Source organism: Heteronotia binoei, chromosome 12 (genome assembly GCF_032191835.1).
Source record: "Heteronotia binoei isolate CCM8104 ecotype False Entrance Well chromosome 12, APGP_CSIRO_Hbin_v1, whole genome shotgun sequence".
Classification (NCBI taxonomy): Eukaryota; Metazoa; Chordata; class Lepidosauria; order Squamata; family Gekkonidae; genus Heteronotia; species Heteronotia binoei.
In genome coordinates this window covers 5,296,376-5,313,451 of record NC_083234.1, presented here as the reverse complement: position 1 = coordinate 5,313,451, position 17,076 = coordinate 5,296,376, and the positions used below count along the sequence as shown (strand labels likewise).

The window sequence follows — 17,076 nt, the reverse complement described above, 5'->3', positions numbered from 1 at the left end:
CCCCAGGGTCCACCTTCAAACCTCTGGAGAGTTCCAAGCGTGGAGTTGGCAAGCAGTGTTCCCTCTAAGCTGAGTTCGCGCGAGCGAGCTCACCCATTTCTTAGCCTCCAGCTCGCACGTTTCTGTCTTAGCTCAGGAAGGATGACCCCACAGCACACTAATGCATGCGGTGGCTTACAACTTTCATGCCAGGGGCTCACGAAGTGGGATGTTTGCTTGCAAGACTCTGCAGCTTAGAGGGAGCATTGTGGGCAAACCTCATGCGGCTCACCCAGGAAATGGCCAAACTGTGGGTGACGGAAGAGGCCCCTTCCTTGTGCCCTGACTCGTGGGTGCTGCACGAATCTTCTTTGTACCTCCCCAGCCTCCTCCCCACGGATCGGAGTCTGGCAAGGACCCCCACCCACTTCCGAGAGGCCCCTGAGCTTCGGCACAAAGACCTCCGTCCTCCAGCCGTGGGCTGTACAGTTTTGCCTCTACATAAAAGGAGCAGAACCGCTGCGGTTAATGTAGTCAGTAAATAAATAAAGGAGGGCTTAAGCTTAGTGTACAGCAATCAGTTTAGAACTACAGGATAATTAACCCAGCAGGGGACTGGAGCAGCATATAGTCAGGTTTAAATGAACGAGTTCACTTTCATTGAGGCAAACTTGCTCAGCTCCCTGGGGAGGATAAAAATACGCCCGAGAAGGGGGGGCGGGGGGGGGGAGGAAGGCGCCAAGTGGAGGCACGCACAGGAACACGGCAGGGCCCCCAGACTGCCCCCCTCTTGCCTCCCAAACCCAGAAGGCCTCTGTCCTCTCCTCCTAAAACAGGAGACCCGGGGGCATCCTCAACACTCTTTGCCTGCAAACGGGACTCTGCTCTCACCCCCACCACTGGGGGGGGGCAGTTCTGAATTGAGAAATGCCTGGAGATTTGGGGTGCGGAGCCAGATAAGGGGGGGTTGGGGAGGGGAAGGGCTTCAATGCAATCTCCTGCTGCCTTCCAGGGGGATATAGAGCCCCGTGGCGCAGAGTGTTAAAGCTGCAGTCCTAAGCTCTGCTCACGACCTGAGTTCGATCCCCGGCGGAAGCTGGGTTTTCAGGTAGCCGGCTCGAGGTTGACTCAGCCTTCCATCCTTCCGAGGTCGGTAAAATGAGTACCCAGTTTGCTGGGGAGAAAGCGTAGATGACTGGGGAAGGCCATGGTGAACTACCCCGTGAAAAGTCTGCCGTGAAACCGTTGTGAAAGCAACGTTACCCCAGAGTCGGAAACGACTGGTGCTTGCACAGGAGACCTTTCCTTTCCCTTCCAGGGGGAACTGATCTCTGTACGACAGAGATCAGTTGTGATCCCAAGACATCTCCAGCCGCCGACAGCTGTGACATCATCAGCTGCTACACTGGTCCCCCTCACAGGGGTTGCAGTCAAAATTCCCTCTAAGCTGCAGAGTCTTGTGAGCAAAAATTCTACTTTGTGAGTTACCAGCATTCAAGTTGTGAGCTCCTCCATCAATTAGCGTGCTCTAGGGTCATTTTTCCCTGAGCAAAGACAAAAATGTGTGAGCTGGAGGCTAAAAATCAGTGAGCTAGCTCACACTAACTCAGCTGAGAGGGAACACTGGTTGCAACATCTGCAGACGGTCCTGCAACGTCTCCGCAGCACAGCTTGTGACTTTGCAGAGCTTCAGAACTGGAAAACAGCTAGACTGGCATCTCCAATCAGTTTATGAGAGCGGGCATCCATTTTAAAGAACAAGTGGGGAGGGGGGTTTGGGGGGGAGGGGATGAGCTTTCAGTAGGGAAATCTGCTGCCAAGCACACACGGTGAAGCATGCAGGGACCAGGAGGTGTGTGAGAAACCAGCAGCTCCTGGAAGCGGATTCTAGTTCAGCTCCTGAGGAAGCCTCAGGTGTGAATTTCCTGCAGGGAATGACTCTCACAAGGGCCAGTGTGGTGTAGTGGGTAGAGTCTCCAGCCAGGATCAGTGAGTCTTGAGTCTGAATCTCCACGTGTGCCATGGAAACTTGTTCAGGCCAACAAAATTAATGCAAATAATTGTTTTTCTGTTTGAAGTCATGTGGGGAGAGCCTAATCTGGCACACACATGGCCCGTCACCCTAGGCAAATGCATAGGTCCAGGGGTTTTTTTGTAGAAAAAGCCCAGTAGGAACTCAGTAGCATATTAGACCGCATCCCCTAATATTAGCATATTTGCTCACCCACTCATTAGCATATTAGGCCACACCCTCTGGGATAATCAAGTACAAACTGAATGGTGACAGTAACTTTTCCAGGCCCTGCAGCAATTCTGGCCGGCCAGCCAGGCCCCGGGGAGGCTGCTGCACAGTACATCTGGGCCCTGCAATCTCTGCCTGGCCCTGGGGAGGCTGCTGCATAGCGCAGCTGGGCCCCACGATCCTCGCTGGCCAGCCAGGCCCCAGGGAGGCTGCCACATGGCAATCTATGTATCTGTCCAGCAATCCCCGAGGGCCACACCTTATACGGCCCTCGGGATAGAGGTTCCCCACCCCTGCACTACACCAAACTGGCTCTCCCTACGGCAAAGTCTGAAGTGAATCTGAGGTTCTCACTTGCCTTGCCCTGATGAATTTCCTGATAGGTCAGTAAGGCAAGTGAAATGTCTTGGTGCGTGGGGGGAGCCCTTCCTAGACAAATCTCTCTCTCTCTCTTTTTGGCAATGCAAACACTTTTCTTTAGGGCAAAGAACAGGACCTCCCCTTTCTGCAAAAAAGATCCTTTCTGACATTCCAAATTTGCCCCAGAGTGAAGGCTGGAACAGTCACAAGTGAGCCCGTAAGCGAGACAAGGATAAAAGCCACGTGCCACAATATCAGCAGCGACAAATTAAGATTTAAACGGGGCTTTTTTGGGGGGTAGAAAAAGCCCAGCAGGAACTCACTTGCATATTAGGCCACACCCCCTGACGCCAAGCCAGTCGGAACTGCATTCCTGTGTGCTCCTGCTCAAAAAAAAAAAAAAGCCCTGGATTTAAAATATGAATGTTTCATCCAGGTAAAAAAAAAAGAGATCATTTCCTGGACGGTTGAGAACTTCACAATGGGAAATCCACTGCTCCCTCCTCGCTGGAGAGACCCGGCTCCAAAAGGCTTCCTAGTTCCTGATGACCCCGAAACAGCCACGCTCTTGAGTCAGCAGATGAACCCATCCTGAAACTGAGTCAGGCTCCGTGCTGTTCTGAGCTCACGTGGTCCCAGTCCCCTTTAGCCATTAGATCATATCTGGGTCAAAGAGCATGCAAGGAAGGGACCCCCCCCCCCACAATCCCCACCACACAAGGTCTATTCAAGACTGGCTGCTATTCAATTTCACCCTCTCCCCATCCCAGCCCGAAACACACGGCCTTTCCCCGTGCCCTCCCTCCCAGGCCTCAGCCCGCTCCTACCTTTGGACGTCATTTAGCAGCAAGCGGCAATTCAATGTTTTCCAGAGGATCCCTGGGAGTGAAACTTAGATGGAAGCCATAGAAGTACAAAGCAGGCACTGAAGATGGAAGGTTGGCCGGCCGGGCGAGGGATGAAAGGACATCCAGGGAACTGGTGGGACCGGTTTGTTCACAGGAACATTCTGGGCCGCCGCCAGGATTTTAAAAGTTGGGAGGGGGCACACTCTCCCCTCCACTACAGGGCTTGCCACTTCTCAGAAGCTTTCTGGGGGGGGGGAGGGGGCAAAAGCTGGAGGCTCTGAATGTGGCCAAGTCAAGGCAGCCAACCCGAAAAAATTTGAGACTGCCAAGTTAAGTCATTATTATTCTTATGCGTAAACTGAGGCAGGGGTTGACCTGCGCCCGAGACAGGTGAGTAAAGTAGAAAGAAAAAGAAGAAGACTGCAGATTTATACCCCACTCTTCTCTCTGAATCAGACTCAGCGGCTTGCAATCTCCTATATCTTCTCCCCTCCACAACAGACACCCTGTGAGGTAGGTAGGGCTGAGAGGGCTCTCACAGCAGCTGCCCTTTCAAAGACAACTCCTGAGATAGCTATGGCTGACCCTAGGCCATTCCAGCAGCTGTAAGTGGAGGAGTGGGGAATCAAACCCAGTTTTCCCAGATAAGAGTCCGCGCACTTAACCACTACACCAGAGTCTCAGAATCAGAGTCTCAGAGCGGCTTACAATCTCCTTTCCCTTCCTTCCCCACAACAGACACCCTGTGAGGTGGGTGGGGCTGAGAGAGCTTTCCCAGAAGCTGCCCTTTCAAGGACAACTCCTACGAGAGCTATGGCTGACCCAAGGCCATTCCAGCAAGTGCAAGTGGAGGAGTGGGGAATCAAACCTGGTGCTCCCAGATAAGAGTCTGCACACTTAACCACTATGGCTGACCCAAGGCCATTCCAGCAGGTGCAAGTGGAGGAGTGGGGAATCAAACCTGGTGCTCCCAGATAAGAGTCTGCACACTTAACTACTACACCGAACTGAAGGGACAGCACCTTGTATGAAAGCAGGGGGGTCCTCCCACCTCCCTCTCCCCCACCCTGGCATATCGCTGCCATCAGCTCCATCTGTCCCTCCCTTCCCGGATCATTCCACGTGGCTTCCTCGGCCTCCTGCTCCTCTGTCTCCCTCCTATTGCAAGAAAGGGAACAGTAGATTGTGTGCCAGAGAGCCCCCCAGAAGGCAGGGACCCCTGCATGGAAGTTGGGGGCAGTGCCCCCACAGGCCCCCTGGTTATGGGCCTGGTGACATTTGTTCTGGAAAGGAAGCAGCGATCGGGAGATACCTGAGGCTCTCTAGTGGCTGGAACAACCAGGAGATGATCTCGTCCCATGTGTTTCCTTGAAAGCAGCCTCCTCCAAGTTTCTGTGGAATTTTCTTCCGAGGAATTGTGCACAGGGGATACAGGGAAAGAGGCAAAAACAGCCCTGCAAAGCCTGAGGATATGAAGGATCTGGAGAGGATGGGGGATTCTACTGGGGTCTCCAATTTTTTTTTCAAGAATCCACTTCATGTCGTCTCTTGGAGTATCAGGAGCCAGTTGGAGAAGGCTGGCGTTTGCTTGCTGCACATCTGTGGAACTGGGGTTTTTGAAGGGCAGCCCCCTCTAGTGGTGCGGATGTTTTTAGCTCCGGCTTTGTTGCATCGAGAAAGCCGAGGGCCCTTATTTATTTATTTAGCCTCAGGGAAATCATTCTGCATGGGAAAGATGCACTTTGAACATTTACCCCCACCCAAATCTTTTGAGGCGCTTATTTTAAAATCAAAGTGAAAGGTAAACCCAGGACATTGTCAACACCCACCAGCAAGAGTTAACCATCCTCTCAATGCTGAGGTGGGTATTGACTCCTGCTCGTTCCATAATCTGCTCCCAGGTTTTTGGTGAAGCCTTCGGGATGTCAAACGTTTCTGGAGTCTTACGGCTTGAGCATATGAGACAAAGATCAGCTTTCTCAGTAATATGAAAACTGCAGGTTCCTCCAACTTCCGTTTCTTTGGGCCAGCAGAAGAACGGGAGAAGGGTTTATCTCTTCAATCTCCACTTGGCTTTATTATCTGTGAGCTGCTCTCCTATAAATCTTTTGAAGAGGGAAATAGGTGTTTTCTCCTTTAAAATGTGAAGAGCAGAGCAGGGGATCGCATCTTCTTGATCCCTAAGATCAGGGGTGTCAAACGTGCAGTTCGGGGGCCAAATCAGGCCCCTCAGAGGGCTCCAACAGGCCCCAAGCAACTGGCTGTCATCTGCTTCTTTCTCCATATATCTTGCTTCCTTCTGCACAGCAGCTTGCTTTGCAAAGCTTGCTCAATTGCACAGGAGCTACAGAGCAAAACCTCTATTTTCTCCATTGGCTGAGGCTCCTCCCTTGGGGAGGAAGGGGGGAGGAATAGCTTGCTTTGCCAGACTCTCTCAATTGCACAGCAGAGCTACTGAGCCAAGCCTCTCTTCCTTCTACTGGCTGAGGCTCCCCCCCCAGTCCCCTGGGGAAGGAAGGAAAGAGCCAGAGCTTCCTTTGCCCAGTTCCCTGGATCCTTTGGGAGAAATGCAAAGAAAGCATCTTTAAAACCAACAAGTGCTAACGTTTTAAGTTTTTTAAAAATATATATATATTTGGGTTTGTCTGTGTTCTTTATAAAATTTATATCACTGCTACCTAATCTTAAATAGGTACACACATAGCCCAGTCTGACATGGCCCAGCCCAACAAGGTCTCATTTATGTCAGATCTGGCCCTCATAACAAATGAGTTCGACACCCCTGCCTAAGATGGTCTATTCAAACAACTCCTCTGGCTACTTCCAGCTCACTGCCACAGATGGCATGGGGGGGGGCAGGGCAAAGTTCATTGATTGCACCTGGCCAATTGTAGTCCTTTTTATGCTGTCAGGAAAAAAGAAAAAGAAAGACAAGACGCACCAATGACTGAATTAACTTTATTATTTCTTTTTCTAACTGCAGATTCAAGGTATACAACTGAACATTTGCTATTTTCCTTATGAGACTTATAAATAAAAATACAAAAAATGTCCACTACAAAAAAATCTACCGTTAGTAGGATGTAAAAAATATTCTCTTTGCTATAGAAGGCACAAACTTCACTTAGTGACAAATGGAGAGAAAAAAAACCTGCAGCAGTCAAATTCTTTTTTAAAACCTTTTTTTTCTCTTTTTTTTCCTCTCTGCCAGAAACACTGAAGTTTTACAAAGAGCTACACCTGCCCCCTACACAGAACAGATGCAACGGTGGAGAACAGCAACTAGGAGAAGACAGCACAACGTTCCTTGGGATGGGGGAAAGTCTGAATTATGTCGCGCGGATTTCTTTATTTATTTTTTTTAGCTAACTGCATCTGTGATTCTAGAGTAACACATAACAGGGACTCACAAGCGGTACTGCAAAGAAACAAACAGAAGGAAATTTTGTACAGGGAAAAAAAAATACATAACCAAGAATCTGGGAAAACCCCCACAAAGAACAAAAAAAAAAATTGGGCACCTTCTAAAATTAGGCTAAGAGGAGGTGCTGAGGTAGACAGAGCCAGGACAGCAATTCAAAACACTCTTTCTGTGTAATACGAAGCAATCACACGGGCACTTGTGCTGTCACGACGTCAAGAGACAAGCAGGAAAAAAAAATATTAAGAAGAAGCTTTACATTTTGCTTGGTCCAAAAGGACAAACTTGGTCCTCAGTGCTATAACAGACATTAACATAAATGCTATGGAGACTTACCCTGGCTTCTTAGCCTCCAAAGATCATGCACACGTCAACACTATGCAGAACATATACAAAGATGCACGCCAAGAAACTGGCACCCAAGTGCCGAAGGATGTCATGGTAGCAGGTGAGTACTTCTTCACTATGCAGAAAAGGTTATGGGCCCAGGGAAGTGTCGGGGGGGGGGGTCTTCTCTTCTACTTGTAGAGGCCTCCTTTGTGGTGGAAGGTGACTGAGCAAAACACGGCAGGAGGTTTGGTAGGGGAAAAGGGCTGGGGCAGATATGGCAGATTAACTGCAGCACAAGTGGTGTAGAAATTAATGGGAAACTCACTTGACAACCTGTCTCCTGACAAAATGCTTATCTCTATTAGTACAATTCAGCAAGTGCTTCAGGAGTTCCACACAAAGAAGAGGCATGAGAGATTGGAAATTGACAGGAACTTTGGAACTGGGGTGAAGGGGGGAGACACAAATGCCCCCTTGCACAATTTAGGATCCTTTAGTATACCATGACATCCCTTAGCTAGAAAAGTCCAACCCAAACAACAGTGAGACATTGCAGCATTTTCCCTCTTTTAAATGTGGATGAAAAAAACACCACACTCCTATTTCAGGCACAAAGATCAAATGAGCCATTTTCCAAAAGCCGCTTGGAGGATGGCACTCGGTCAAAGCCTGCCTCCCTTTCCACCACAAAGCAGCAAAGAGTTACATTTCTCTCACACAGATGCACACCAACACACATTCACGCATGTATGTATACAATACTTCTTAATGCTTTCATTTCTGAAGCTTATTCCCAAAGCAGCAAGCACAGACAGCCAGGAATAGATATATACTTGCAAAAGGATTCTGTGTAGAACATAAAAAGGGTATAAGCAGACAAACCAGGTTGGGGAAAATTTGAATTCCAAATCTGTCAATCTGTAAGGCATTTGTAATTCAGTACCATAAGCAGTACTCAACAAAGTGGCTAAATGTGGGAGTTACTCCCATGGCCAGCGATGCCAAGGAAAACTGCACCCAAAAGGTTGACCGCATCAAGCTGACTGACCTATAAAGTGTGTGTGGGAAGAAGCATTCTTCTTAAATTCCAACCCAGTGCACGCAATCTCAATTGTTGGGTCCAACCAGTTGCTTCCTTTTCTGGAATTAACTTTGTTCTTGGCCATTCTGACCCAACTTCACCCACGCTCCGTCAAAATTCACCATGGGCCAGAAGTGGACATTCTTGCCAAAAAAGGAAAACAAAATGCCGGGGAGAATTGCATCATCCCGCAGACCCACCAGATGCAGGAATGACGGTTGCAGTGCAGACACACAACCCCACAATCGCAACAAGTGCCATCTCCTGACCTCCGATCCTTACTCCTGGATGTGGGAAGACCCACGGCGGCCAACCCAAAGGCTCCATTAAATGCATTTCCCCAAGTGTGCTTTGGAAGCTGCGATTTCACCCTGATTCAGTACCATCCGATCTGGCAACACTGGACAACGACAATACTGCATGATTTATTTAATACTAGGTCATGCCCACTCACACCCACACCCACACACATACCCACAACCAATTCCTGTTCACATTACAAAAGGAAGGGGGAGGGGGACAATATCTTGCCAAAACCGACACAAGAGGACTAACAAACATTACAAAAATATTACATTTTGCAAATAATTTATCCGTCCAACACTTTCAGCTTGGTGAGTGGTGAGTGTAAGAGGAGACGGATTTGCTTGGGAGAAGTTGAGGGACGCACAGAGAGGGGCTGGTGGCCCTCTCTGGCAAATGGGACATTGGTCAATTTACTGCATATTTTGTTTTAACATCCTCTGCTCCGAGAGATGCCATAATTTGCTTTTCACATTATAAACAAAGCTCTACTTAAACTATTCACATATTCAAGTTTAACTGGTTTTTTTTTTCTTCAAAATCCTTTTCCAAATCACTAATTTTTCACTAAACCGTTTCAACTCTCTGAACAGTTCCAATGAAGTATGCGCGCTCTCTCCCCCCCACAATTTAAGGCTTTCAATGTCTGTCAGCAGTTGAGACAGTCTGGGGGGGACGGAGCGGGGGGAGGGGGCAAGGACAGCAGTACACAGACACCCCCCGAACCATTCCCTTTTCTCCCATCTACACAACGCTTCCCTAAAAACTTTTTCCCCATATATAAACACAGCTAAATTATAAAATAAAATATACATTTGCAAATATAAAGCATGAGATGAAGATTGAAATGAACATCACAAAGCAAAAAAAAAAAGGAAATATAAGAACACAAATATTGCAATATGTGCTTTGTAACTGGAAAAATAAAAACAAACAAAACAAACCCACAAAAGAGGTAGCTTTTAGGATAATACGACCCCGGTTTACACCCAACGGGTCTTTAAAAACAAAATACCAATTTTGGTAACAATAATGCACAAAAAAAAAGTATAAGGCTGACACACAGACCAGAGTTGACGGCGCTTTTGCGGCGGCGCGGCGGCGCTTTGGCGGCTTCCTCCCAACGCTCTCCCCTCGGGCTCCTCCATGCAGCCTTTTTGACAATCAACCCAAAACATGTCTCTTCTCCCCCCTCCCCCCAGCGAAAAACAAATAAGCATATGAGGTCACAAGAAACCGAGGTAATTTCAAGTACAATGTGCTAAATGCGGAAATCATCATTAAAAACAACAACAACAAAAAAAACACATTAAGAAACACTGAGACAAAGGAAAGCCATTTCGATGGTGCGTGCCTCCCCAAACAGAGGACTGGGCAGAACAACCAGGCGGCCGAGAAGCCTTGGCGGGGGATAGGGGGGTGGGCAGGGAGTGACAACTCCTTTGGGAAGATTTGGCCAATTGTCAAGACTAGAGGGACCAGAAGGGACCTGTGTGGTTTGGATTGGGTTGCACTTTGAGCTGGAAGGTGGGTGAAAGAGAGAGACGAGAGAGCGAGAGAGATTCCTCCACACTGACTTCAGGAGAGAAGAGAGGAAACTGCTAGAAAAAATGCATACAGGGTTCCGTTTCTGGTCTCCTTCCCACTCTTGCAACAAGCAGGGGTCAAATTCCCCTAAATGCAAAAACTTTGCACCTGGCTTAGTGAAACCTCCAGTTGCTGACCCCAGCAGCAGCCGAAAACAAGAAGGAGAGACCAACATTTCCTCCTTGCCTGTCTTGGCACCTTGACTGCTACCCGCGTGCGGTTTGGGGTCTGGCCTTGGGAACCCAGAGGAGGTTGCCTCGTGGATCTGTGCAGGGCCTTGTGTGTGTGATGCACCTTCGTCCCATGCGCATGTGCCAGTGGGATCAGTCCCGTGCATTGCAGCATGCCACTGCCTCAGTCCAGCGCATCCCACGGCACAACTGGGCACTTGGCAGTGCCTACAGAAGGCAAAAACCTGCAAGCACAAACCAGTGCCCCATAGCCATGCGCCGGGGCATGCCAGCTGTCCTCAGGAGTCAGGGGCCAGATGGCTCTCCGTCCCCTGCTCTCGTCAGGAATGCACCGGCCTCCTCTTTCTGTTCACCCGAGGGAGAGTTTGGCAGGCTGTAAGGAATGTTGAGTGGGTTTCTCACCCTCCCAAGGAAATAAATGGGGAAGCTCTTGCAAGCGGGGTGAGCGGAAGTTCCCTGCACAGCAGACCATTGGATTGGGACCCGTCTACAAGCTTCATTGCTTGCTTGTACCCCCTGGGAAGGGGCTGCGCTGTGATTCTGCTCGGGAACCCCTCATTGGCCATCAGGATGAACAAATGTGACACCGTCCCTAACTGGTTTCTCTTGGACCTGTCCTGCTCCGAACCCGCCCCCCCCCCCAAGATTCATAAAAGGCTGTTCTTGAATTGGGCAAAAAAGGCTGCTGTCTAGCGGGAAACGTCTGCAGGCGAGTTGCACGTTCTTGCAAGCTCACGCAAAAGCATGCCGGGGTGTGTGTGTGTGTGTGTGCGAGTGGGGGACTAGCTTTCCTCTCAGCAATGCACGCCTTGGCCCTGAATCAGAAGCGTGGGGGGGGGACATCTATGGGCCAAGGAAGCCTTCCCCCCCCCCACTGCCCGTGGAGTGTGCAGCTCCCCACATCTGGCCAAGGACAAGCTATGTTGTGCTTCTCCCTCCCACCATTACAGTGGCAAAAGTACAACCCGTGAGCACTGCGAAGTTGTAACCTGTCAGGGTAACACGCTCAGCAAGCAATCGGCAGCTTCTGCCCCAGCGTCCTCCACGGCACAGTGACATCTGCTCCCCCACACCTCTCTGCTCAACAGGGGCGCCAGTGTCTAGGTGGGGCGGCTAGCCCAGCTCGGGACAGGCGGGCAAGCTAGTGTGCTCAGGCACTGGGTGACTAAGAGGTGTGGGGGGGGCACCGAAATGGCTGTGCCCGACATCCAAAAAAGGAATGCCCATGGACAGTGTCATCTGGAGACTCTTTCCCCTGGACATGGAGCCTCTCACTGGTGTGCCTTTTCTTGCGTCCTGGCTTATGGGAAGAGGCAAGACGTATGTAACAGAGGATGCTTCACTCCCTGGCAACACAACTTTCCCCATCGTTTCGGGGTGGGGGAGGGGGACCATGGCAGTGAAACGGAATGGCCCAGGAGCTTCACAGGTAGAGCTTCAAATGACATCTGGCGCCCCAGACCCTTCTGCACCCAGGGACACAAAGCCTGGGGGGGGGGCACTTCAGCCTAGGGCTGGACCTAGACTGGCTTCTTTTTCTCCCGGGCCTTCCCTCTTCTCCTTCCCTTCTCACTGCGCCAGCAAGCCAGAAAGAAGATGACTGAGGGGGACAGAAAGCAGGCAAGGGAAGGGAGTAGAGAAAGGGGGGAAGAAGAGGAGAGCGCGGCCGGGGTGGGTTCGGGGTGCTGCCCAGTCCTTTGTTCCACCTGTCCCTCCTCTCGTCCCCTTCCTCTAGACGTAGCAAAGGTACAGATAGGTCTTCTCTATCCTCCAGTCAGTGGGGATATCCTCCGGCTTGTGGCCCTTCATGTGTTTCTGCATGGCGGAAAGGCTGGGGCAGTATTCCAGGCAGATGGTGCACTGGTAGGGCGAAGCTCCGTTGTGGGTCCTGAGGTGCTTGATCATGGCCGAGTAGTCTCGGGAGCGCTGGTGGCACAGCTTGCACTCAAAGGGCTTCTCGCCTGCAAGGGGCAAAGGAGAGTCACTGGCACAGCAGGGAGGAGGCGGCAGGGGTGGGCGACTGACCCTGGAAGAAGATCACGAGCCTCTGAGAAGAACACCAACGCGTTTGGGGCGCCCAGCACCAAGGGAAGGCTTCCTTTGGGCCGCTGATCTTTACGAGAGATTCAGCCCACCTGTCTGAGTTTTTAGCCACACACACACAGGCTAGCCCAGCGGTGGCCAAACTGTGGTTCTTTCACACATATCGTGTGGCTCTTGAAGCCCCCACCGTCCTGTCAGCCGGCTTGGAGAAGGTATTGCTCTCTTTACATCACTTCTCCAAGCCAAGCCAGTTGTGGCTGGGAGAATGCATTTAAAGTTAAAGTTGCCTTCCTCCCTTCCTTCCCTTCCTCCCTTCTTCCTTCCTTCCCTCCTCCCTCCCTTCTTCCTCCCTCCCTTCCTCTCTCTCTTCCCTCCTCCCTCCCTTCCTTTCCTCCCTTCCTTCTTCCCTTCCCTTCCTTCCTTCCTCCCTTCCTTTCTTCCCTCCCTTCCCTCTTCCCTCTCTTCCTTCTTCCCTTCCTTCCTCCCTCCCTCTCTTCCCTCCTCCCTCCCTTCTTCCCTTCCTTCCTCCCTTCCTTCTTAACTTCCTTCCTCCCTTCCTCCCTCCCTTCCCTCCTCCCTCCCTCCTTCCCTTCCTTCCTCTCTTCCCTCCTTCCTCTCTCCCTTCTTCCTTTCCTTCCTCCCTCCCTCCCTTCCTTCCTTCCTTCCTTCCTTCCTTCCTTCCTTCTTTCCTTCCTTCCTCCCTCTCTTCCTTCCTCCCTCCCTCCCTTCCCTCCCTCCTCCTTCCCTTCCTCCCTGTCATTGGCTCTCAAACATCTGATGATTATTCTGTGTGGTGCTTACTTTAAGCAAGTTTGGTCACCCCCGGGCTACCCCAATCTCAGAAGTTAAGCAGGGTCACCCTTGGCTAGAATATGGATGGGAGCCCACCAACCAAGGAAATCCCGGGTTGCTACTTAGAGGCAGGCGATGGCCGACCACCTCTGAATATCTTTTGCCTTGAACTAGAGAGCTCGAGGTAGCCTGATCTCATCTGATCTCGGAAGCTAAGCAGGGCCGGCCCTGGTCAGGACTTGGGTGGGAGACCACCGAGAAAGTCCAGGGTCGCTACGCAGAAGCAGGCAATGGCCAACCACCTCTGAACGGCTTGCAAACCCTATGGGGTCCCCATAAGTCAGCTCGCTGCTTAGCTTCCCTGCTTAGCTTTTTGCGGTGGCTAAAAAAACAAATGCAATTTTGGGCTGTATCAACAGAAGTCTAGTGTCCAGATCACGTGATCTGATGGTATCACTTTACTCTGTTCTGGTAAGACCTCACCTGGAGTCTTGTGTTCAGTTTTGGGCACCACATTTTAAGAAGGATATAGACAAGCTGGAACGGGTCCAGAGGAGGGCGACGAAGATGGTGAGGGGTCTGGAGAGGAAAGGTTGAAAGAACTGGCCATGTTTAGCCTGGAGAGGAGGTGGCTGAGAGATGATAGGAAAACCATCTTCAAGTACTTGAAGGGCTGTCCTAGAGAGGATGGGGTGGAATTGTTTTCTGTGGCCCGGAAGGTAGGACCAGAACCAATAGGTTGAAATTAAATTAGAAGAATTTCCGGCTCAACATTAGGAAGAACTTCCTGACCGTTAGAGCGATTCCTTGGTGGAACAGGCTTCCTCCTCAGGAGGTGGTGGGCTCTCCTTTTTTGGAGGTTGTTAAACAGAGGCTAGATGGCCATCTGACAGCGATGAAGATCCTGTGAATTTGGGGTAGGTATTTGTGGGTTTCCTGCATTGTGCAGGGGGTTGGACTAGATGACCCTGGAGGTACCTTCCAACTCTATGATTCTATGATTCTCAGATCTGATGAGGCTGGGCTAGCCCGGCCCATCCCAGGCCAGGGCCTCTTACATCCCAAGAGAGCTGAATTATGCAGCAATGTTGCACATGGCGCCTTTTTGGTGCTCCTCTGGAATTTTACAGCTCATGTAGCTCCGGCGGAATAAAACCAGCCATGAATGCTGCAGGGCCGCTCGGGCATTTTGTGTACCGGGCAGGGCGGGACCTCTCCATCTTTGCAGGTGAGAGTGCCAGAAACAAGACAATATTTGTTTTAAATAATACGTTCATTTTAAAAGACTTCCTGTTGCGCAAAGCTGCTGCCAAAAAATCACAGAATCATAGGAGAAGAATTGCAGATTTATACCCCACCCTTCTCCCTGAATCAGAGACTCAGAGCAGCTTACAATCTCCTTTATCTCCTTCATCCACAACAGACACCCTGTGAGGTGGGAGGGACTGAGAGAGTTCTGACAGCAGCTGCCCTTTCAAGAACAACTCCTGTGATAGCTATGGCTGACCCAAGGCCATTCCAGCAGCTGCAAGTGGAGGAGTGGGGAATCAAACCCAGTTCTCCCAGATAAGAGTCCGCACACTAAACTGGCTCTCTAGTTGAACAGCCCCTTTCACAGAGACACAGAGCAACTTACAGTCTCCTTTATCTCCTTCCCCCACAACAGACAACCTGTGAGGTGGGTGGGGCTGAGAGAGCCCTGACAGCAGCTGCCCTTTCAATGAGAACTCCTGCTAGAGCTATGGCTGACCCAAGGCCATGCCAGCAGCTGCAAGTGGAGGAGTGGGGAATCAAACCTGGTTCTCCCAGAGAAAAGCCTGCACACTTCACCACTACACCGAACTGGCTCTCTATGAGAGCTATGGCTGACCTAAGGCCATTCCAGCAGCTGCAAGTGGAGGAGTGGGGAATCAAACCTGGTTCTCCCAGAGAAGTGTCTGCACACTTCACCACTACACTAAACTGGCTCTCTAGTTGAACAGCCCCTTTCACAGAGTCTCAGAGCGGCTTACAATCTCCTATATCCTCTCCCCCCGCAACAGGCACCCTTTGAGGTGGGTGGGACTGAGAGAGCTGACCCAGAAGCTGCCCTTTCAAGGACAACTCTGCAAGAGATATGGCTGGCCCAAGGCGATTTCAGCAGCTGCAAGTGGAGGAGTGGGGAATCAAACCTGGTTCTCCTAGATAAGAGAGCTATGGCTGACCCAAGGCCATTCCAGCAGGTGCAAATGGAGGAGTGGGGAATCAAACCCGGTTCTCCCAGAGAAGAGTCTGCGCACTTCACCACTACACCAAACTGGCTCTCCAAGAGACCTCCAGGGTCATTCATGGGTCTGGATAAACGCCTACTTGTAAAATGTATTCCCTTAAATGCTGTCAAGTGCGATACAGTGACCTAGGTCCATAACCTTCAGAGATCATTTCCAATTGGGGAGTCGAACAGGGTTGCATTCTAGCCCCTTTTTTGTTTAATTTATTCCTGAATGATCTGGCCCCCTCTCTAAACTTGGGCCAATCGTTATCCCTTTATTGCTCTACGCTGACGATGCAGTTGTACTGTCACGTTCACAGAAGGGCCGCAAGCACCTGTTACTTTTACTTCATACTGCGAGACAAATTTCCTGTCAATGAAATATGTAAAATCCAAAATTATAGTATTTTCAAAGTCCTGGAAACCTCATCTAGTCCAACCCCCTGCACAATGCAGGTAACCCACAAATACCTCCCCCTAAATTCACAGGATCTTCATTGCTGTCAGATGGCCATCCAGCCTCTGTTGAAAAACCTCCAAGCAAGAAGAGCCCACCACCTCCTGAGGGAGAAGCCTGTTCCACTGAGGAACAGCTCAAATGGTCAGGAAGTTCTTTCTAATCCTAGAATCATAGAGCTGGAAGGAACTTCAAGGGTCATCTAGTCCAACCCCCTGCACAATGCAGGAAACCCACAAATACCTCCCCCTAAATTCACAGGATCTTCATTGCTGTCAGATGGCCATCCAGCCTCTGTTGAAAAACCTCCAAGGAAGAAGAGCCTACCACCTCCTGAGGAGGAAGCCTGTTCCACTGAGAAACCACAGAAAACAACTCCACACCATCCTCTACATGACAGCCCTTCAAGTACTTGAAGATGGTGATCGTATCACCTCTCAGCTGCCTGCTCTTCAGGCTAAACAGGCCCAGCTCCTTCAACCTTTCATAAATGTTGGAAGAAGGTTACACAGAAGCTCTCTCACTGATATTCTGCTGCAGCCATTTTGTAGAGGCCCCCACCAACCTCTGTCAGAATTCCAGAGGTACCCACAGCAAAAAGGGTGAAAACCCCCTGCATATACCATGCTAATTTTCATTTTGCAGGGATGATTAAAGAGGGGATTCCAAAGACGTCTGTGGTGGCCCAGTCCTTCTGGATCTTTCTCTGCCTCAGCTCTCCGCTGCCCCACTCCTTCCTCCCCCTTCCTTCTCCGGGTTCTCCGGAGGATTATTTCTGCTACTGTACATGGGCGGCCAAGGTTGGAAGCCTCAGGGCTCATTTCAACGCCGTAATTAACTACTCCGGCCTTCTCAGTATTGAGACCTGCTCTCTGCACAGACAGAGCGAATAATGAAGTAACGAACAGCAAAAGCGATCTCAATATCGATCGGCTATTTGCAATACTTGTGTGGCTCGCCGGCTGCCAGTGAGAAACCAGGAATGCCACAAAGAGGCTGCCGTCTTCCCCCTCCCCGAAGAGTCTGACCCCTCTTGGTGGGCGGAATCTCAGCGATGGCGGCAGGATGGAAAGGGGGGGGGGCGGTGCAAGAAACCCTACATGGCTCCAGAGTCCACAGGGCCTGAAGAACTGTCTCCACCAATGTTACTTCTATGCTGCAGAGTCTTGTGAGCAAAAATTCTACTTTGTG

The 17,076-nt window shown here is 50.5% G+C and overlaps 1 protein-coding gene across 1 annotated transcript in view; it reads right to left on the bottom strand.

Annotated features, from left to right (window-relative positions):
- Nucleotides 1-12,053: 12,053 nt before the first annotated feature.
- Nucleotides 12,054-17,076, bottom strand: part of ZBTB16 (zinc finger and BTB domain containing 16) — a 285,483-nt gene continuing 280,460 nt past the window's right edge. Inside the window, exon 7 of the mRNA XM_060251069.1 lies at nt 12,054-12,303. Within this exon, the coding sequence (XP_060107052.1) occupies nt 12,074-12,303 (230 nt within the window). The 3' untranslated portion in view covers nt 12,054-12,073. The remainder of the gene's footprint in view (nt 12,304-17,076) is intronic.